The sequence below is a fragment of the Pieris rapae genome, chromosome 19 (assembly GCF_905147795.1).
Source record: "Pieris rapae chromosome 19, ilPieRapa1.1, whole genome shotgun sequence".
Classification (NCBI taxonomy): Eukaryota; Metazoa; Arthropoda; class Insecta; order Lepidoptera; family Pieridae; genus Pieris; species Pieris rapae.
In genome coordinates, this window is record NC_059527.1 from 1,678,125 (window position 1) to 1,698,401 (window position 20,277).

The 20,277-nt window shown below is 32.1% G+C and overlaps 1 protein-coding gene across 6 annotated transcripts in view; it reads right to left on the minus strand.

Annotated features, from left to right (window-relative positions):
* The window catches only part of LOC110993496 (DNA N6-methyl adenine demethylase), a 97,542-nt gene that overhangs the window by 44,140 nt on the left and 33,125 nt on the right, over window positions 1–20,277 (minus strand). For 4 of the 6 annotated variants that reach the window (XM_045632311.1, XM_045632310.1, XM_045632309.1 and 1 more), the window contains exon 4: window positions 12,865–12,951. The exons of the other annotated variants lie outside the window; for them this stretch is intronic. In XM_045632311.1, the coding sequence (XP_045488267.1) occupies window positions 12,865–12,951 (87 nt within the window). The remainder of the gene's footprint in view (window positions 1–12,864; window positions 12,952–20,277) is intronic. 6 annotated transcript variants of the gene reach the window in all.

Sequence of the window (20,277 nt, forward strand, 5' to 3'; positions counted from 1 at the left end):
GGCAAAAAGACCAAACTTCCATAGATAAATTATGTAGCAGACATTTTGATTTTAATTTTTAAAAATAGAATTTTAATAGCCATAAAACGGAGATTGATCTATTTTATTTCATCAATTTAATTTTTGTATAAATATATATTATTTCTTGGTAAATAGATTATTATAAAATAAATTACTAGTATGCTATTTCCTAATACAATTTAAACCTAGCCAGAAACAATAACATGAGTTATATGCAAGATATCGTTTTCACAAATTAATGACCATACGATACGGAAATTAAGCGCCATACGAAATGGGGGGAAGGGGGTTAACCCCCGAAAGTGGGAGGGGGTTTAGAATAGCAATATAGGGGAGAATTGTCTGGACGGCTGAATGGAATATCTAGTGTTGCTGCCCATCATACGAAAATGCATTAAGCTTAGATGAAGCAGAGTAATGTGCGTAATAGCTTTATATAATAGTTTAGAAATTTGATTATATACTCCGTAACTATATAAATAGTTATAGCTTATATACGTAAAGTATAATTTTGGTTATTATTTTGTACTAATAAGAATACGACATAGGTATTTTATACACTTCAGATTTAAAAATTAAAGTGTATAAATACTCTTGAACTCGGAAAACATAATCTTGTACCAGCAAATGCCAAAGACAACTCACAAATGACATATACGGTGTATTGAAGCTGAAATTTATAGATTAAAAATTTAACAATATTCACGTCGTTCAACGCCCCGCTCATAAGAATGCAAATGAATTCTGAAAGTACAAACATTATTTCATTTATTAGCGAGGACTCGGCGATATATTATCAAGTTAAAATTAAATTAATTCCACACCTCCCCCGCCCCTCAACCCTCTCTGATGTATAGCAACAGGGACTGTATTGTGAGTGATTGAAGCCCCGGATTTGGGGCCCTGGAGTACGATTAGTAATAAATTAATTGTTATTTTTCGCTATCCAAAAAACATTGTAAAAGTAATTTAAAAAAAGCTATCTTTTATATAACAAAAGCGGGCAAACGGGCAGGCTCACAAGTGCGTTGTGGGCCTATTAATAATTAGTACGCTCTTTTTTGAAGTACTAAGCCGAATTGACTCAGCTATACTTCAGTTGGTTAGTGGTTCCACATAGTGGTGCGCGGCGATAACTTCCTTAAAAACGTTTAGTTGTGGAACGACCCGATTCCAAAATTCTTAGTATCAAAATGCTTCATTATTCCTAATATATATTATTTATACCCAAAAAAAGGGACCAGTCATGTAAAGGACAGGCTAGATTATAATAATGTAGAGAACAGTGTTGGATTCAGTTTGCGGCACTCATCAGATCCTAGCTTCGAGTCCTGGCTGTGCACCAATGGACTTTCTGTATGTGCATTTAACATGAGGAAACCGGCTTGCCGTCGATTTTTTGGGTCTTAGACCCAGTGCTTTAGGCACAGGAATCAGGATGCTGATCACCTACTTGTCTATTGACAAATGATTGTGAAACACACAAATCTGAAGCCCAGATCTAAAAAGGTGCTGCTTTATTTATTTTAATTATTATAAAACGTGTAAAGAAAATAGCTCTGGAGATATTTATTGTATAAATAAATTGTTCCTAAGTTTTAGCTCTTCATAAGCCAAATGCCATAAAAATTACTCATCTAGTCTCTCATGAGTAAGCGTAAAATTTAAATTACGTCTCATTCCGTTCGATCGATTCTAATTAATTTTGATTCATCGCGCGCGTCTTTACCTACTGAATATCTTTTTGTTTCGTCAAATCAATTTTGGCTCGCAAATGGAATTTGTGGGCAATACTTGAATTTTCTTTCCAGAGGAAATACTGTTGGTTACTTCATAGTTACTTCATCATAAGATAAAGATGAGAAGATGATATCAAAAAGAACAGAAGACATGTTTAATCAATGAAGCTTAATATAAATTTGATGATTATTTAAATGATCTGATTCCTTAGGATTGATTTGCTTCAGTTAAAATATTTATCTCTTATCAGAGCCATACATATTGTTTGTCATTTGGCGATTAAAAGAGGCGAAAAGTTCAGTTCCAGTTCTTCTCGCCAGGTCTACCCTTGACTGGTAGTAAATGTAAATTAAGAATCAATTTAACATCTTTTCTGTGGACGTTCATAAGTGTACTTGAATAAAGTTATTTTGAGGCCCCAATAACTAATATATCAGTTATGTGGAAGGTTGTTTAATTAAAATATCTTTAAGTGATTTACTGCAATATCGATAATTATCGGTTCAAGGTTGATTTATCGAACAAAGTTTACGTTATGTGAATAGTTGTGATTTATTACACCTATTCATTATAAAGCAATGATTTATATTTTTGCTTATAATTAACAACGGAAGTATTTATGAAGTCTGCGTTTAAAGGACTTTGATAGTAAGAATATTATTCAATTGTTGCAAGTACAGAATATTATTTAAATTAAACCATCATAACTTTACACATACTGGCAATCAATATAATAAAACCTCAAAATAAAAAAATCTATTAAAGAGGATTCATAGACAAACACACTGAGTGGCCAGTAACAAGAATATCGAATTGTGAAAATCCTTCTTTAATTTAAAAACTCTATGAAATCGGAAAAAGGTTTGAAGTGATTAAATTCTACTTTTAATTTTAAAAACCGTTTGAACTTAGTGATAAACAACAAGCAACAGGTAAAAAGTATAATTGTATTAAATGGAAACATCTCTAGTACGTATTTATAGGAGTTTTATCAGCAAAATTGAATTTATTGCAGCGCCGCCATGCCCGGGGATAGCAATTTCCACAGAAAATTAAATTCACCGTTCGTCCGGAAAAAGTTAAAGGTCTCAAAACTGAGATGAGAGGTTTTACGTTCGAGATCGTTACATTGCACTATTAAAAGTTTATATTGCTTTTGTTACAAGATTTATATATGCTTTCAATTTAAGTTTATAGTATGTAAGAGTCTTAATACAGTATTACACTACATCTTTTACCATTTGCACATGAAACAATTTAGAACAAAAGTGGCAACATACGTGCATATAAGGAATACATGAAGTTGGTAACCGCTGATTTTGCCAATAAGGAGAAAGAGAGAAGGAAAGGGGTATGAGTTTATTGTAGGATTTATTTTATATAATATTTATTTCAATTCCGCAAGGAAATAATACAATTGCAACGGGTTTAAGACATTTGTATAATAATACCATTGGTTTACTAAAGCACAGATTAAGTGTGATTTTATAAATATAATCACACATAGTTTGGCTTTCTATAGTAAACATTTTAAACGACATAATAAAAATGATGGCTTTTATGAAATTATCGTATAAAACTACATACTAAAATAACACTTTGTAAGAAAAACTTCCTTAAATTATAATCAAAAACTTATAAAACGTACACAGGAGTTAATTCGACATAGGGACCTTCTAGAAAAGAGCGTACCCATTCTTTATGACTACCTACATAGAAGATAAAAACGCTTGGCAATAGTTCTAATTATATTGTTATAATTTGTTTGTTATCTTGGAAGTGTTGTGAATATGAATTGGTGAATGTGGTAAATCACAGAACAGATTTTTATTTTATTTTTTACCTTTGTAACTTTATTGACGTTGTGATTTATGACATTTTCCTTTAAATAATTGTAATAGAGGGTTAAACTTTTTGAGTTTCTTGCCCGTTCTTCTCGGAACAAGGCCTCCTGGTAGTTTTGCGAACGGATGGCGTAGTTTTGCTCTTTCGCGAATTTTGTAAACGTTTTTGACATTCATAAGCATGCCCTTAAACGCATCTAAAGTGAATAAACGAATTTTTATTTTTATTTTTAAGGCCAGCAACGCACTTGCGAGCCCTATGACTATGGGAGGTATGACTTAACATCAGTTATATAAAATATACGAAAGTATAATCTGTGTGTACAACAGATTTGTGAACAGAGATGAATAATCCTCTATATATTAAAAGTCGGCTAAGCCGCTTATGTTTTTTATCGGGTAGGTGAAGATTAGTATGATATAGTTAAAAATTTTTTTTTTAAATTTCGAAATAAATGCGGTTGATTGTGATTGGTCAAACAGAACGTGACAAACTTTTTAGGACTGTACGTCGGCCAATCGCAATCGAACGAAACTATCAGACAGACTAACAGAGACTGATAAGGACAAAACAAATATACCTCAGTATATTTGAGGCTTATACTTCATAAGAGAGTTCCACAACCTTTTTAAGTCTGGTCCTCAGATTTCCGCATCTGTTTTATGATAATTTGTCAATCTAATAGACAAGTAGGTGATCAGCCTTCTCTGCCTGACACACGCCGAATATTAAATGCACAGATAGAAATAATATCCATCGGTGCACACCCAGGAATCGAACCTACTACCTCACGGATGAAAGTCGCACAGTGAAGTCACTAGGCCACCACTTTACTTAAGCCAAACTAACAAAGGTAAACAAAATTTTGCAAACATCGAAAACAGTATTTAAATTAAACATAAGTTTTTTCTTGAACTAGATAATATGTAAATAAGCCGGGGAACTTTCTGGAATTGACATCAGCCATGAATTATGTATAAGGTTATACATAATGTATACTTTATTATCTCCAACAATGCTCCGTTATTTGTTTACATACTCATTTTGTATTTTGCATGTACTATTTTTATTAAGATTGTTTTTCAAATGCACAGATTTAATGAGCTTAGAATTTAGTCTTGATCCCTTGGCGATGCGTAAAGACGTGGGATCACACTGCATCTTCTACCACATTTACCATAAAGAGTGTGAGAGGAGTTAGTTTTTTCTTCCTTTGCAAAGTGAAAGAAGATTTTCTTTATAATAGTAGCATAAATTAGGCCACGTAACCTTCCTTGTCTGGAATCGCTAATAAGCGATACATATGCCGTCTGTCATAATTTTGTTTATGATTTACGTTTCTTTTAAGTATTTTGATATAAAATTCGCATAACCTTTTACTAATTGTTGTACTAATTAATAAGAATATGTTATGAATAGCTTAGGTAGGTTTTAACATATGTTTTAATTTGTTTATATATATCTTATATACATTTCCAAATAAAAAAAAATAGTTTAATTTTTTTTTAGGAAATTTTATTCCAATAATTCAAAATATTCTCATTATAGTATAATGCTTGAACTTTACAGAGATTAATTAAGCAAAACCGGACATAAAATGCTTCAGCAGTCGGAAAGCCTTTATGGGAGCTTTTTCAGAGATTTCCACGCATTATCTATGTTGGCACTTGGCAACGGTATCATGGGCAACATATAGGCCAACCTGTTGCTAAGTTCTTTTCATGTATTATTTTTGTCAAAATGTTTGAACCCCTATAAGATATTTCATATTTAATTTACGCATTATTTACATTAACAGTTACAAGAGATATTTATCTCTCTGTGATCTGTGATCTATAATTTTCACTACACCAATCTCGGAGTTCGGAAACTTTTTTAACTGTTCCCTATCCTTTGCGACTTTCTCCAGTTGTAGCCTGCTGTTAATTTGAATTCGTCAACCCATCTTTCTTCCATGTTCAATATTTTACTCCAATATTCATGGGGGCTCTCTTTCTATCTTAGTAAGAATGTCTGTCAGAACAGTGCTATATATTATATGTATGTATAATGTCTGTTTTGCAGTTTTATTATTTATGCTCTAAAACAACACACATGTTTTAATGAGGACATTCAGATACTTATGACAATATGTTACACAAAGGATATACATAAGACCTAAGCTTTCTCACAATCGAGTAGTACCCAATATCAAAGCACTTAATAACGAGGGGACTCTACGTCCGCCAAGCATCCGCGAATATACAATGTAAATACATAATTACATAATTATGTATTTACATTGTATATTCATAGGAATAAAGAAAATTATAATATCAAGTAATTAACACAGCAAGGCGTCTAAAGACTCGGCCTCTGTCTCTATGGAGTTGCTCCGAGTATTTTTTAATCAGCTTCAAAACTCCTGTAATAAATGGATAACCATCTGACTGAAAAAAGTCTTCCCTAATCTGTGTAATATTCTATTAAACTTCAAAGAACAAATATCAATATTGAGAATCACGACAAAAACATCCCGAGGCGACCCTAATCCCGTTAGACAAGTCTAATCGTCGCCCTCAGAGCTGCCACAGAACAAAACCGACAGTAATGTTTGAACGCTCATTTTTATTTACAATTTTATTAACTTATTTTTTCTAGTTTTAGTATGAAAAGCCTGGAATTAAAAATTAAAAGAGTATCTAAACGGAATGAAAACCACAACAATGACTTCACATTAACAAATGACGATCAGAAGATTCTACAATATGAAACCAAAACACTCACATATTATGTTTTTTTTAAATACTATAGTCCATTAACAGGCAGGAGGCTCATATGCAGTTAATGGACTCAATGCTAGAGGGCTTGCCAGTGCGTTACCGGTATTTATAAAAGTCATGAAACGCAACGTTATGTGACATTTGTCACGTCTACACTCTATGGCATCACTCCTGTCACGAGTATCTTATTAGTGTCGAGTTGAAAAGTCACTTCCATTCACTTGTTGCTTCCCGGAATGCCACAAATCTCTGTATCCTTCGGGATTGCGGGGTGTCATCCCCAACATAGCCTTTGTTTTGCACAGACGAAATAAAATAAAGGGAAACGTTTGTTTTATTATACTGGATACTGTTTAATCATCTATTACAATTGCTCTATTGCAATAAATCTTATTAGTACTTTTTGTTTATTTAAATTGAATAAAATCCACCTTTTTAAACAACAAGTTACCCGACTATGTTAGGAGTTTCAAAAGCTTACTTTTATATATATTATTAAATTGTTTCTAAGAAAAATAAATGAATATTGAAATTCAAAGCAATGAAGATAAAATCAGTTGTATATAACTATTTTTTTTTGCCGACCTGGGGTAGGTATTTCGGAGTTGTAATTTTGTTTGTCACTCTCAATTCCAGAGGGCAGAGAAGAGGACATCCTCAAAGACTCTGTCTTATTAATTCGAAAAGACCTCGATTGGCAGATGGTTACTTACTTTAATACGGGTGGAATATAAAAGGATAAAATTAATTATAAATACCATTAAAAACGATCTAATTCTGTCTCTAACGTGTTCACGAAAAGGCTTCACTTCGCTTGAAATTCACATTAAATAATTTATAAAGTTATTATATATTTACGCGATCAATTGAAGGGTGTTCTGTTTGTTTCTCGGTAATCAAAAGAGCAATTTAAAGCGAGCGCGAACGAATAAAATATTTAATGACTACATTGAAACTGTCTGAAAAGTTGTGAAATTTTAAAAAGGGATGTAAACGTTCATAATTATTGTATGCATGATTTTTATATCCTAACATATTTATTTGTATGTTTTTAGAATGGCCGTTTATAGTGAAACGATTGAATACAATTACAGACATCTGACTTTGTCTGAAAGCACAGAGGGTGTCTACAAACCTATATACATACACAGTCTTTGTACAAACGCCATATCTTATAAAGTATAAAAAAACTATTTGGCAATTATAGCCTCAAAACAGTAATTAATAAATTTAATTAAGACATTATATACGTTATTATACAGAGAGGATAAGAACTTTGGCCGTATTGTGTTAAAAATATAAATAAGAATATCTTCAGAGGCAATACAAACCTATCATTTCATTTAAGCATACTACAAACGAAAAGAACTAACAAAATCACCTGAACAACAATATGTCTAAACTACATTGTGATTAATCAACATACTTCATAAACCTCTGTATAAGAGAGGATAAGAACTTTGGCCGTATTGTGTTAAAAATATAAATAAGAATATCTTCAGAGGCAATACAAACCTATCATTTCATTTAAGCATACTACAAACGAAAAGAACTAACAAAATCACCTGAACAACAATATGTCTAAACTACATTGTGATTAATCAACATACTTCATAAACCTCTGTATAAGAGAGGATAAGAACTTTGGCCGTATTGTGTTAAAAATATAAATAAGAATATCTTCAGAGGCAATACAAACCTATCATTTCATTTAAGCATACTACAAACGAAAAGAACTAACAAAATCACCTGAACAACAATATGTCTAAACTACATTGTGATTAATCAACATACTTCATAAACCTCTGTATAAGAGAGGATAAGAACTTTGGCCGTATTGTGTTAAAAATATAAATAAGAATATCTTCAGAGGCAATACAAACCTATCATTTCATTTAAGCATACTACAAACGAATAGAACTAACAAAATCACCTGAACAACAATATGTCTAAACTACATTGTGATTAATCAACATACTTCATAAACCTCATACAAATTCGCCAACAATATCACTATTTCCAACTTGGACGTTATTGAATTTTCAAAGGGACATTGAAAATGCATAAGGCAATAGAACTTTCAGAATCACCCACCGCCCACTGAAATCCAAAATATGACAATTGACATTTAAAACGTTCACTTTTAATGTTTTGGCGCGCAAATTATTAAAAAAAGAACATTAAAGATGTGTCGTATTGATCGGTGTTCGACGCATGCGTGACTCGAAATTTGCAATTACAACGCTGAGCAAATTCGAGTTTATAATTCTTAGACAGCGTTTGGGGGTGGTCTATGGAAAATACGTGAAGATGTTCAGTTATTTAATTAAAAATTATCGAGTCTGTAATAGGTTAAAAGGAATTTTAATGAGATTCTAGACCATTTACTCGATTATTGATAAAATATTGTTGTATACGTATAAAACAAATTGGTACATACTTTATTTTAGTATCTACGGGGTGTCATACTAATATGTTAGGTATCTTTAAATACTTTGCTTATTAAAACCTAAACGTAACAATGTATGTATTTACTATATTGAACCTACACAGTAATAATAATAATTACAAATTTATATTAGACATTTTTATATGTAGTTCAATTTCTAATGAATGGAGATCATATTTAAAAAAACATATTACTATTCAACTGTTTACAATGTATGTGACAGTTTCAATAACCAAACCCTATTCTTTGAATATAATTATTAGTTTAACGTGTATATATCAAACTGGATAATATAAGGTTTTTTTTATTCTCGCGTTTAATTTAAAAAAATATAGATACTATAAAAAACTATTAAATTGTGTATAAGCGGAAGTTTAATTAAAACTCTATAATAATAAACTCACCGTTTTTATAAAAATCTATTAAACGTATCACATAAATAATCGTACGACCCGAATCCTAATTAAGAACCAAAAGTTAGCACATGTTACCAAAAATTAACTACGACGCCGAAATTGGGAATTGGCTAATCAAGCGTGCATACATTTGAGATATACATACATCTAGTTATAGGTACTATGTCTAGCTCTGCAAGTGCAAGGGGTGGGTAGGGTGGCGCAGTCTCGTTGCCATAGCAACCGCAAGATGGCTGCGAAATTAGTACCTAAGTCTGCAAGCAATGCCGTCTTCATTATGTTAGATTTCAATTTATTTCCGAATTGAAATCTCGGATTAGAATTGGTATTAGTTTATGAAACTAATTAATGCAGTACGAAATATGGAATCCATATTTTGGTCGTGAATTATTTGTGCATTTGAATGAATAGTATTAAAGGAAAATTTCAATCAACTGTTTATATATTCTTTCACAATTGGTTCGGTGGCTGTCGACACACAATCTTATACTAAAATATATAGTCCTGAGTACATATCTCGTAACGAATTATCCGTACCAAGAAGAAGACACCTAATTGTCAGACGTAAGGATTTGGAGAAATTGTATTCGTTTGATAAAAAGACGTAAGATTAATAACATCAGACTAATAACGACTAATAACGTTCACAAAAAACGCACGAATGATGAACGAAAAATGATGTAACTATTAACAAATATGTTTAACAAAGATATAAATTTGATGCGTCTGACACAACGCGAGTAAATCTCAACGATGTCCAACCAAAAAATGTGACGATCGACTTAGAATATTTTGGATCATCAAATTTTGTTTAAACAAATGGCTTATAACAAGGGAACTGTAAATTTTTTAATAGAACAGGGGGCAAGCGAGCAGGAAGCTCACGTGATATTAAGTGATACCACCGCCCATGGACACTCTCAATGCCATAGGGCTCCCGAGTGCGTTGCCGGCCTTTAAGAATTCGTATGCTCTTTTTTTGAAGGACCCTAAGATGAGACAATAATAATATATTTATATTAGTTTAGATTACGTTTTTCTGTGGCGATATCCAAATGCAACTTCTCGATTTAAATCTCATATTCTGATTTAACTAACTGAACTTTTTATTTATTCTCACTTCGATAGATACGTTACATTCACAGAAAACAAATAAAACAAAAAAAATATAAGACATGCAACGGGCTGGCTTATCGCCCAACCAACCAAATAACCAAATTTTACAAAATATTAATCTTACCATTATATAAATTAATATATTTTTTTATGAGAGACTTAATACAATATTGTTTCTTTTTCCTCATTCAAAGATATTTTACTTTTCGCATAGAAAAATCTATGATTGAATCTGGCCAGAAAGCCATGTATACAACTTAGTAATATAATAAGTAGTAAACTAATTAATCATTTTCTTTAACAATTCCTTTCACGCGTCTTGCAATTCAAAACTTTCGATCAAAAAGCTTTCTGCGGTTTTATTAAAGCACCTTCAAACTTTGAACCGAATTATTTGTTCAGTTAGTTTTTCCAGACAAATGAAAGTATTCGCAAAACTTGTATGCGACAGACCTCTACTTCGCTTGTTAGCTCCGACTTGTGTTCTTTGGAATACAGTCTTTAGAATTGTAGTAAAGAAAGTATATACTAGCGACTAGTGACGGCCTTACACAACTGGATATTAATAAACATATATTTAAACATAGCGTAACTTAGGATCCTTGAAGAAAAGCGTATCTTTAAAAGACTACACGAGACTCTGGCGTCAAAAAGCTTTCTGCGGTTGAAAAGTGTCGTTCTTGCCCGTTTGCCCCAAGAAAAAAAGTTTTGATTGTGAAAGGAAATTTAAAAGTAAAGTACAGATGATATACTCTCGTTATCAACGAATAAAGATGAATTATTATTTTTGGTTACATTCTCTTATTCGAGTTATATATAATTAAATGTAACAAATATAACATAATAATGTTACCTAAGTTTACTAACATACCCACTTTAAACTTAAACGTATAGTATCGACATCAACAATTATCCGAAACAATAAAAAAAATACGAAAATGGGACCGTAAATGTGTGGGCCATTGGGTCTGCTAGTCTGGCAGAGCTACGCTCACCAATACAACCGGAGCGGAGTTGACAAGACAAACAACAATAATCCATAAAAAATGAAAAAAAAACGCCAATTGAGGCCAGGTTCCTTTGGAGGAACATAACACATCTTCAACCACGTCCACGTTACGATGCAAATTTTTGGGAATTGTATCACTATTTTGTACACTGTGGCTGTATTTTTAACTTCCTCATAGACGGGATGTGTTCCTACATAACTATAAAATTATAAGTTTGAAGTTGAGACGTCTCTACTTGTAAGTAATAAGTCAATGAACGATACTCGTGTCTGATTTATTACAGAAATATTTTTCCCTAACCCCTTATAAGATATTATATTATTGAAAGTTTAAAAATTTACTGATTTATATTAGGAATAGCTTTTGCTATGTATATTTTCTGTCTATTTTTGTTCTGCATATAAAACACATAGCTTCGAAACCTACTGGAAAGTAGTAAAGAATTCTTTTATATACCCATTTGAAAAAATCAGTTATTTGACTTATATCGAAATGGCACAAGACATTCTCATCTTATGTTATGTAGTATATTACATTTGGAAAATAAAGGTATAATTTATATTTATAATTTTAATAAGATGTTTTTTTTCGTAATTTTATGAAGAAATAGCATATGTTATCGTAGAAGCTATTAAATTTATATTATTTTAAAGTTACATCGTTAAAACTATGTACACTTGTTTTACGTTGAAATTCAGAAGGACATAGCGGGATTTTAAAATCCAGTTATACATGTATGTATCAATTGGAATCTGCAATGTACAAGTTACAATTGAAAGTCATAGTAAAAATAGCGAAATAGGTGAGTTTATTCCCATATTGGGCGATCGACAGTGAGAGTGACCCGCTTTTTGTTTGATTTACATCGTTCGCTAATAGATGCGACCTCCATGATTTGTCAGCTGACCCGGATAGCGGTCAACCAGCTGTTGTGTCACAAATGTTTGAACAAAACGTTTGGACGCATACATCAGGTATTGTTACGTTGATGTTGGTATGAAAATGGCATTAATAACGTTACTCATATTTTCGTAGTGAATTTGAAATGGATGCGTTTTTCTAATGATTCGAATTTTAAACTTTAGTAAAAATTTACGTGTACTTATTTCTTTAGTTTAGCAAGATACCTAGTTTTTATTGTTATATTCAATTTATCAGAAGTATGATATGAAATCATAAAAATTATAGTCTATGAAAACCATATTATTTACATAAATCATTTGTTCTGTTGTAATGTTAACATCACAAGTCTATTTAAAACTGTTTTATGTTACGCATAAATATTGAAATAAAAATATACTTTCTTAAAAGTATTTATAGTTAAAATTAGGTTATATTTTCAAACGTAAAGTTTAATCAGGAGAGTTAATATTTTCTAAATCAATAAACTCAATGGCAATGCATTTGGTTATGTTATGTTCATTAGTCAAAGAAATGTTATGATGATAAAGTTAAATGTTAACTCAAAGGGGCAAAAAGAAAAGAAAAGGAAATAAAGTACTCACAGGTGTTGTAGTTGAGCGCCCTCTGCCGCGGCCGCGTCGAGACTCGCTTTTCACTGTCTGCAGGGTCCCATCCGGCGCCAAAATAAGCTACAACAACACAGACACACCACATACTTAACATAAAGCAAAATAAAGTAAAACAAAGGAGAACGTTAACACAAAAAGGGAAAATTAATAGACAACATGCAATGGATTTGGGTTAGGTGGCGACAGATTAGTGTATTAGTAAATGAAATCATGTTTAAACATTCACGTGTGCAATGATTGGAGCAGATTTTGTATCCGTTTTTCAGAGACATCTGTTAAAATACTAGTGAAACAGTGACGCAATGTTTCAGCGACGTGGTAGGATGTTAAACTATTAAACCCTAGGTGGCGTACAAACCAAGATTACATAATGCGGTCTGCGTTTCCTAGATGGCGCTGGTATGGAAAGTATTATTTCTCAATTAAAGATTTTTATCCATCACAGTTTGTATGAATATATAAATAATTTTACGCAAATCTCAGAGTAATTATTCCAATATACGAGAAAATGTCAGCGGCTGTAATTATTTAAAAAAATCATTATATATAATGTTAAATTTTATGTATTTTCTTTTAATTCAACAATTTGTATAAATACATAAATTGAAGACTCAGAGACTCGTTATAAATAAATATAGTTTTTGTTACTGCGCACATGGCATCATGTAGCACCTGGCGTTCGTTACTCGTGTTTTTCTGTTAGACGCGCTGCGCACGACATTTGTTCTCTTACCATCCTTTTCTCACACATACGTCAGTCTCTTTCATACGTTATCTATTCTCATTCAAATCGAGCTCGCGTAATTATCCTTATAAACCTGACAGAATAACTTTTCGTCCATCTTTGATAATATGATTTCATGAATAAACATTGTGTGACGGTTAGACGTACCAGCTGTAAGCTAACCGGTTATCTTTTAATTACAATAGATAAAACCTAGAAATAATAAAACTGTCCAGAAATGTTTCGTTGATCAAGCAACTATTATTCAGTCATAGCTATTTCGTTTTATTTAAGTGTACGTCGTTATATATTCCGTATGATTCAATTAGTTCTCAGGGATTGCAATGTTATGAACACGTGTCATTATAAGCGTGGGTAGACGTAGTAAGATGATGCGTGAGGTCGTATTGGGGCAGGTCTTCCACGCAATATTGATTGCCAAATGCATCAGAAATATAATGTCAATATTTGAACCATATCTTAATGAATTAATTTTTTCAGAGTCTTAAGTTCAAGTGTCTAGTTACTAGTATGCGTTAAATGAAATATACGTAACATTTACAACAATTACACTAGCGAGCATTTTGAATTGCTTTAAATTGTTAATCCAACATTCGAGATCAGTTAAGTACTAATATAATTAATGCTTTAAAACGAAACTTTTTGCGTATTTATACGCAGAATTTTTATGGCTCAATTCAAATAATTATTCACCGGCAGTTAAGAAATTCGCTGAATTGTCGTGTCATGATGGATGGAAACGGCAGTTATTTAAAATCGGTTAGGCGGCAGGTGATACGTATCGTTGATGATAATAAAGCCGCAAGATAATCTCGAATGTTAATCTGTACTGTAAAAATAACGAGGTTAATTGGAATTTGTTTTGTTTTATTATAACGTGTGCCATTTTGCAAGCCGTTATTTGCGGCGCTTTGATTCATCTACTCGCCGAGAGATGGCGGCGTATTCAAGTTCCTGTAAGCTCAACATTTACTTAAACTGACATATAAATGCTATATTACTATTTACTACAATATAAAGACATAACATCGTAATGAAAATAACTATGCACTATTAAAAAGGACATACATTATACATTTAACTTTTGGTTTTTTAGTGAAAGTAGATGTTTAAGTTACATTTTATCGATATACAATCTTCATCGTTAATATTGGTTTTACGATTTCCATGTTAGATTGAAATCACACAGTTCGCAATTTCAGCAAAATGCGAGTCTATCGTTTATTGATTGGAAGACGTGATTATTGTAATTTGTGGCGTCTCAGCACCCTACAAGGTCATGGAACTCAGGTATTATTTAGTTAGATGTTAGCGAGGGGCGCAAATCGCCCAGAAAACTCCTCGTTACATTGCAATTGGATTCATTTTGAAAATATATGTGTTGATACAATAGATTTTGTCGTACTGTCTTAGCATCTGTTTGAAAAACCATCTTTGAATATACATTAGTCATTCTATACTGTCAGTACAATGTAGAATGACAAAAACTTATAATGTAAAGTTAAAATTTAAATTGTCAGAAATGTATGATAGTTTGAATCGTGCTGAAAATGTATGTAAACTTTTTTGATTTATCATATAGCTAACTTACTTATTAAAGCTCGTAATAGTTTGTAGAAAGCTTAGAAAGATAAGAATTCGTTGAATGCATCGGATCAATAGCTGGGTAATATTATGGCGTGTTCAAACGAATTATCCACCATCTTGTATTATAAATGCGGACACATTATTATGAATAATATGGACCTTTATAACTGGCTGTATTTCTAATTTATAATAGAACATAAGTCTGTATTTGTACATAAACAATTGACTATAGAATACCTTTTTGTTATTTACCTTCTACGATCATATATAAGGGTTTATTATATGTTTAGGTAGTTTTTATGAATATACTAATATAACTAATATATTTAAATGAAATTGCTAATCAAAAACGGAAAGACTTGTTTACAAAAATTCTATAGAAAATAACTTTTCAAGTAGGTACAACTATTGTATTTATTTTGGAGTTCCATCTGATAAAAATTCTGAATTTTTTTATTATGTCACAGGGATATTGAACAACGTACGACAAAGTTTTTTCTAAGCTAACAGATATTATATTTGACATAGAACTACTGTATTTAAAAAAATGTCCTCCCAGCCAGCTCTTTAAACAACCTCTAACTTATTTTAAAAATAATTCCTTAACACCTTTACATGTATTATGTATTATTTAAAAGTATGAAAGAATCTATATTTTTTTTTAATTCTATAAGTGTTTACGCAGTCATGCCCCGGTGCGTGCCTCTGAGCTTGGATACACTAGGTGTGATCGAAACCTGAAACCTTAAAGGAAAGGTGTTGAAGTGACAACAATATTATCTAGATCTTAAAACACATGAAAGAAAGCTCAGTGGTATTGTGGTTAATCTATTCTAATACAATTAACTCAAACAAGGTTAAAAAGTCCAAGAATTTATAGGCTTGCACTCCCTTGGTAGTCGTTTTATCTAAAGTTATGGTCCAAACCTAATAAATTGGAGAGTCCTTAGAAATTACAAATTAATCAATAAACGTCATTTATTATTGGTAGATAAAAAACTGCTTAGACAGCTTACCTATATTTTATTTATGTCTAACAAGCAGTCATAACTCTGTTCTGTTCTTAGATTCATTTCTCAAAGTAACTTTTACATTGGAAAATTCGTAAGGGACAAGATTTGCGTAGAAAACTCTTCTTTCGGGCTTTTCTTTCGAATTCTTCGTGATTATGCCGGATTAAACAATACTTATCAGGAGTTGGATATATTCGGTTACGAGCTGATCAATTTTAAAGAAAGCATTGTTAAGTTCCTATATCGTACTTAATCCGCTGTTTTGGTGGTATATTTTAGAAAATATAGCTTGTAACATATAGCGATATAATTTTATGTATGATGTGGTAAATTGGGATAAATAAATGCGTAAAAACTTGATTGTAGCTGTACCAATAAAATTTATGAAAATAATTTAATAAATTCGCGTTAAAATTAAAGAAATAATAAGGTTCAGAGGGACTTTCGTATATCAAATCCAATTATTTTTTATTGAAAGAGGTACTTCGATCTCGACTTAGTATCCATACGTTTAAATAAATCAAATTCAAAGATATAAGATAAAGATATTTAACTGTTTTAATGATATTGTGAATGTTGACCATATGAAAATAATTCGGCTTTTCTTTAAGTAGATATTCAATGCTATTGAATTGAAGGCAATTGGCTATTGTTTAACGAGACGAGGACATGGCTTTTTATACTAACGGAAGACCAATTCATTGCAATCACTGTAACGTTTGACGTCGTATTACACTTGCACTTGTTTTGTCTATAACAAAAATATTTCGACCACTCGATTGCTACGAAGCAATTTTTAAGCTTGTTTTGACTTAGGTTGGTCTGGTCTGGATGAAAAACGATTGTAAAAATGATTCATGGTAAACATATTGATTTCATTATGATTCAACTGATGTAAAAAGAAGTTTTATATTTTTAAGGTTTAGTAAATGTCGTTTGTCATCAAATAGTTATTTTTAGAATGTTAACATTAAATATCACTTCGAATTTAAATTCGACAGAATAATAGTTGTGAGTCAAATATCGAACTTGCCTATAATGCTTAATATAATTAGTGAAAACGCAGGAATATATCATCTGATGTCTATATTTCAACAAGGTATATTTAAGGCCAATCTGAGATGTGATTGCTGATTGTGATTTAACAGTTATTATGTATACATAGCCGATAACACACAAGCTTAGTTACACACACACCCAAATACACGCTCACACCATTATCTTTGTAATATTATTGTTAAGTACTACAGCTGACTTTGCTTACTTCCATTTAGTTCACTGTTTTCAGAATAAATAAATTTGTCGATTTACAACCAAGTCCAACAATTGTATTTCCATCTGATCGAAAACATCAAATCGCTTATTATCATCTCAGAATGTATGTATGTATGTGTGTCCGACAATAGCCCACACGCTTCAGCCATGATCAAATCTTAAAATAAAAGCTCGCTACGTCAATTTTTCCCATATTATACACCCGTGAAACGTTCATCAAATACTATATATATATATCTGCAACTTGCAATATAAGAAAAACTGCCTCCCAGCCAGCTCTTCAAACAACCTCTAAACTCATTAGATATTTCCCAAGAGTGATCCGCGAAAATTATTGACATCCTTCAAACGTCCACTCGACAGTAAATCTGTGCACCAATGCGCTTAATTCGACAAATTATGGTCCTTCCGCCGCGCCTGCGCAGGATATGTGACGCGAAGCTGACGCATGTTACTAGCAAAATTGTTTTATTTTCGAAGTGGCAACCTTGTCTGCAAGCTGGCGAAACGCTATGATCAATACTATTTATCTATGGCTCTATTTTTATTTTTTAATGTAATTAAAATTAATTAATTCATTAAATTTAATCAGTTAGTTAATTGTATTAAATACTTTGTTTGTTTGTTTGTTCCCTTTTGTAAATCTTTTTGTTATATAATGTATCATGTATTCCATCTGTGGCTATGTTCTTGGTGTATTTGTTTGCTATTATATGTATTTTGTGTTAGCTGTAGGAGTACAAAATAAATAAATAAATAAAAATATGGTCCCTGGCAGATTGACCAGTGCTGTGGAAGATACTGCTCCTCAGCATAATGCTGAGCCAGGACCTATTACAGATGTTGTTGATGTTGAATGATACCGCCGCTCATGAAGGCTCACATTACCAGAAGGCTAGCCAGTGCGTTGCCGACCTTTTAAGAATTGAAATGCTCTCTGAAGGACCCTAAATCGATTAGTTCGGAAATTGTGGCAGCCGGCTCCTCAAATAAGTGGTGCGCGCCAAAAACTGCTTTAAAAAAACGCCCAGTTGTGGAATGACGGACTTCGAGGTGAAAGAGATGGATCTTGTATTGTGCCTTGGCGTCCAATACTAAATACTTATTAGTTTAGTTCGGGTTAACAATAAGAGAGAGTATAAAAATATCAATCAATCAAAATTTATTTATTCAGTTTAGATGCGACTTAAGGCATGCTTATGAATGTCAAAAACGTTTACAAAATTCGCGAAAGAGCAAAACTACGCCATCCGTTCGCAAGACTACCAGGAGGTCTTGTTCAATCACACAAGAGACAGAATCGTGTTGAAAATTTATTAAGAGAATTGAGAGTGAGATTATTTTTGTCGTAAACAATGTAACACAGGCCTAAATACGTATTTCGCATGAACTGTGATTCAGTTGCGTTACAATACACTAAACATATTACTCACAACATCCGCGCATTTAGCGAATAAACAGTAATTGACATGTTAATAAAAATTGAAATGTCTGTATTAATGCAATGACAGGATTTAGTGCTTGTGTTGCGTAGATAGATTTGCGGTATTATGCGTTTATACGTTCCTAACGTAGTTATTTATCAAAGGAATTCTATACAAACGTGCCAGCGCGAAATAAAAAAATAGTATTCCAGAAGTTATTATTGCTTTACTTATAACATTTTAAAACAATGTGTATGCCTGAAAATACAAGAAAATATGACATCACAAATTTTATCACACTCACACATTACTATCAATTACACTATATTGATAGTGTAATTGATACATTAGAATTTAAAAAGTTTTAATTATTATTTTTAATGTCGACCCTTTGGTGGAAAAATTGTGACCAAAATGTGTTATGCGTTCTTAAAAAAAAACCAAACGAACTCTTTAGCTAGGAAATATTTATAATTTAATTTACTAGAATTTCGAGTTATTTTCATTAAATCATGATTTAATGAAAATAACTCGAAATTCTAGTCTGAAAGGATTCATTTATCATTGGGGTTATGGTTCGGAGATAGGTATTAATTATTTTATTTATTATTTAAAATGAGGTGTACCAACCTGACCTAACCAAAGTGCACTTAAAAAGAATGGAATCATCTGGGCTATATGAGGTAAATAAAATTAAATCAGTTACGATACAAACTTTTTAGATCTGGACCGCAGATTCCTGTATATATTGAAATCAAATCCATTGGTACACAGCTAGGAATCGAACCCACGACCTCAAGGATGAGAAACACACGCTGAAGACACTGCCAACGTGGGTTAAATAAATCCTATAAAGCGGTTACTTTGTTAACGGGTACGAAAAGCAATTAGATTTCTCTAAAATATCGTTAGTAATTTTTCAGTCATAGTAATTATTCAATTGTTTACATTACCTATGACGAAATCTTCTCACTGGTCTAGAGATTTAATTGAACAATATATACGTGATATAACTTGATCTTGAATATATTCTGTATTTCAGCCATAGTAAATAGGTCGTAAAAAAACCCCTGGTCCCAGAGGCGGGAGTGAGTCGTTCACAAAAATATCCGGGCAACGGACCTCGGAAAGGTCAGTGATGCCCTTGAACTTACTGATAAGGGGTGTCGTGTGAGGATTTTATTAGGGGTAAGTGCGAACGTAAGCGTAAGTATCGCTGAAAATCTTATCTGTGATGTACGTCATTTTTATCAAATTGTAACATAACTAAAGATTTTATAACCGTGACCAGGGACTAGGGAGTGGTGGCACATGAGCACACAGTTTTACAAGCCCTAAAATA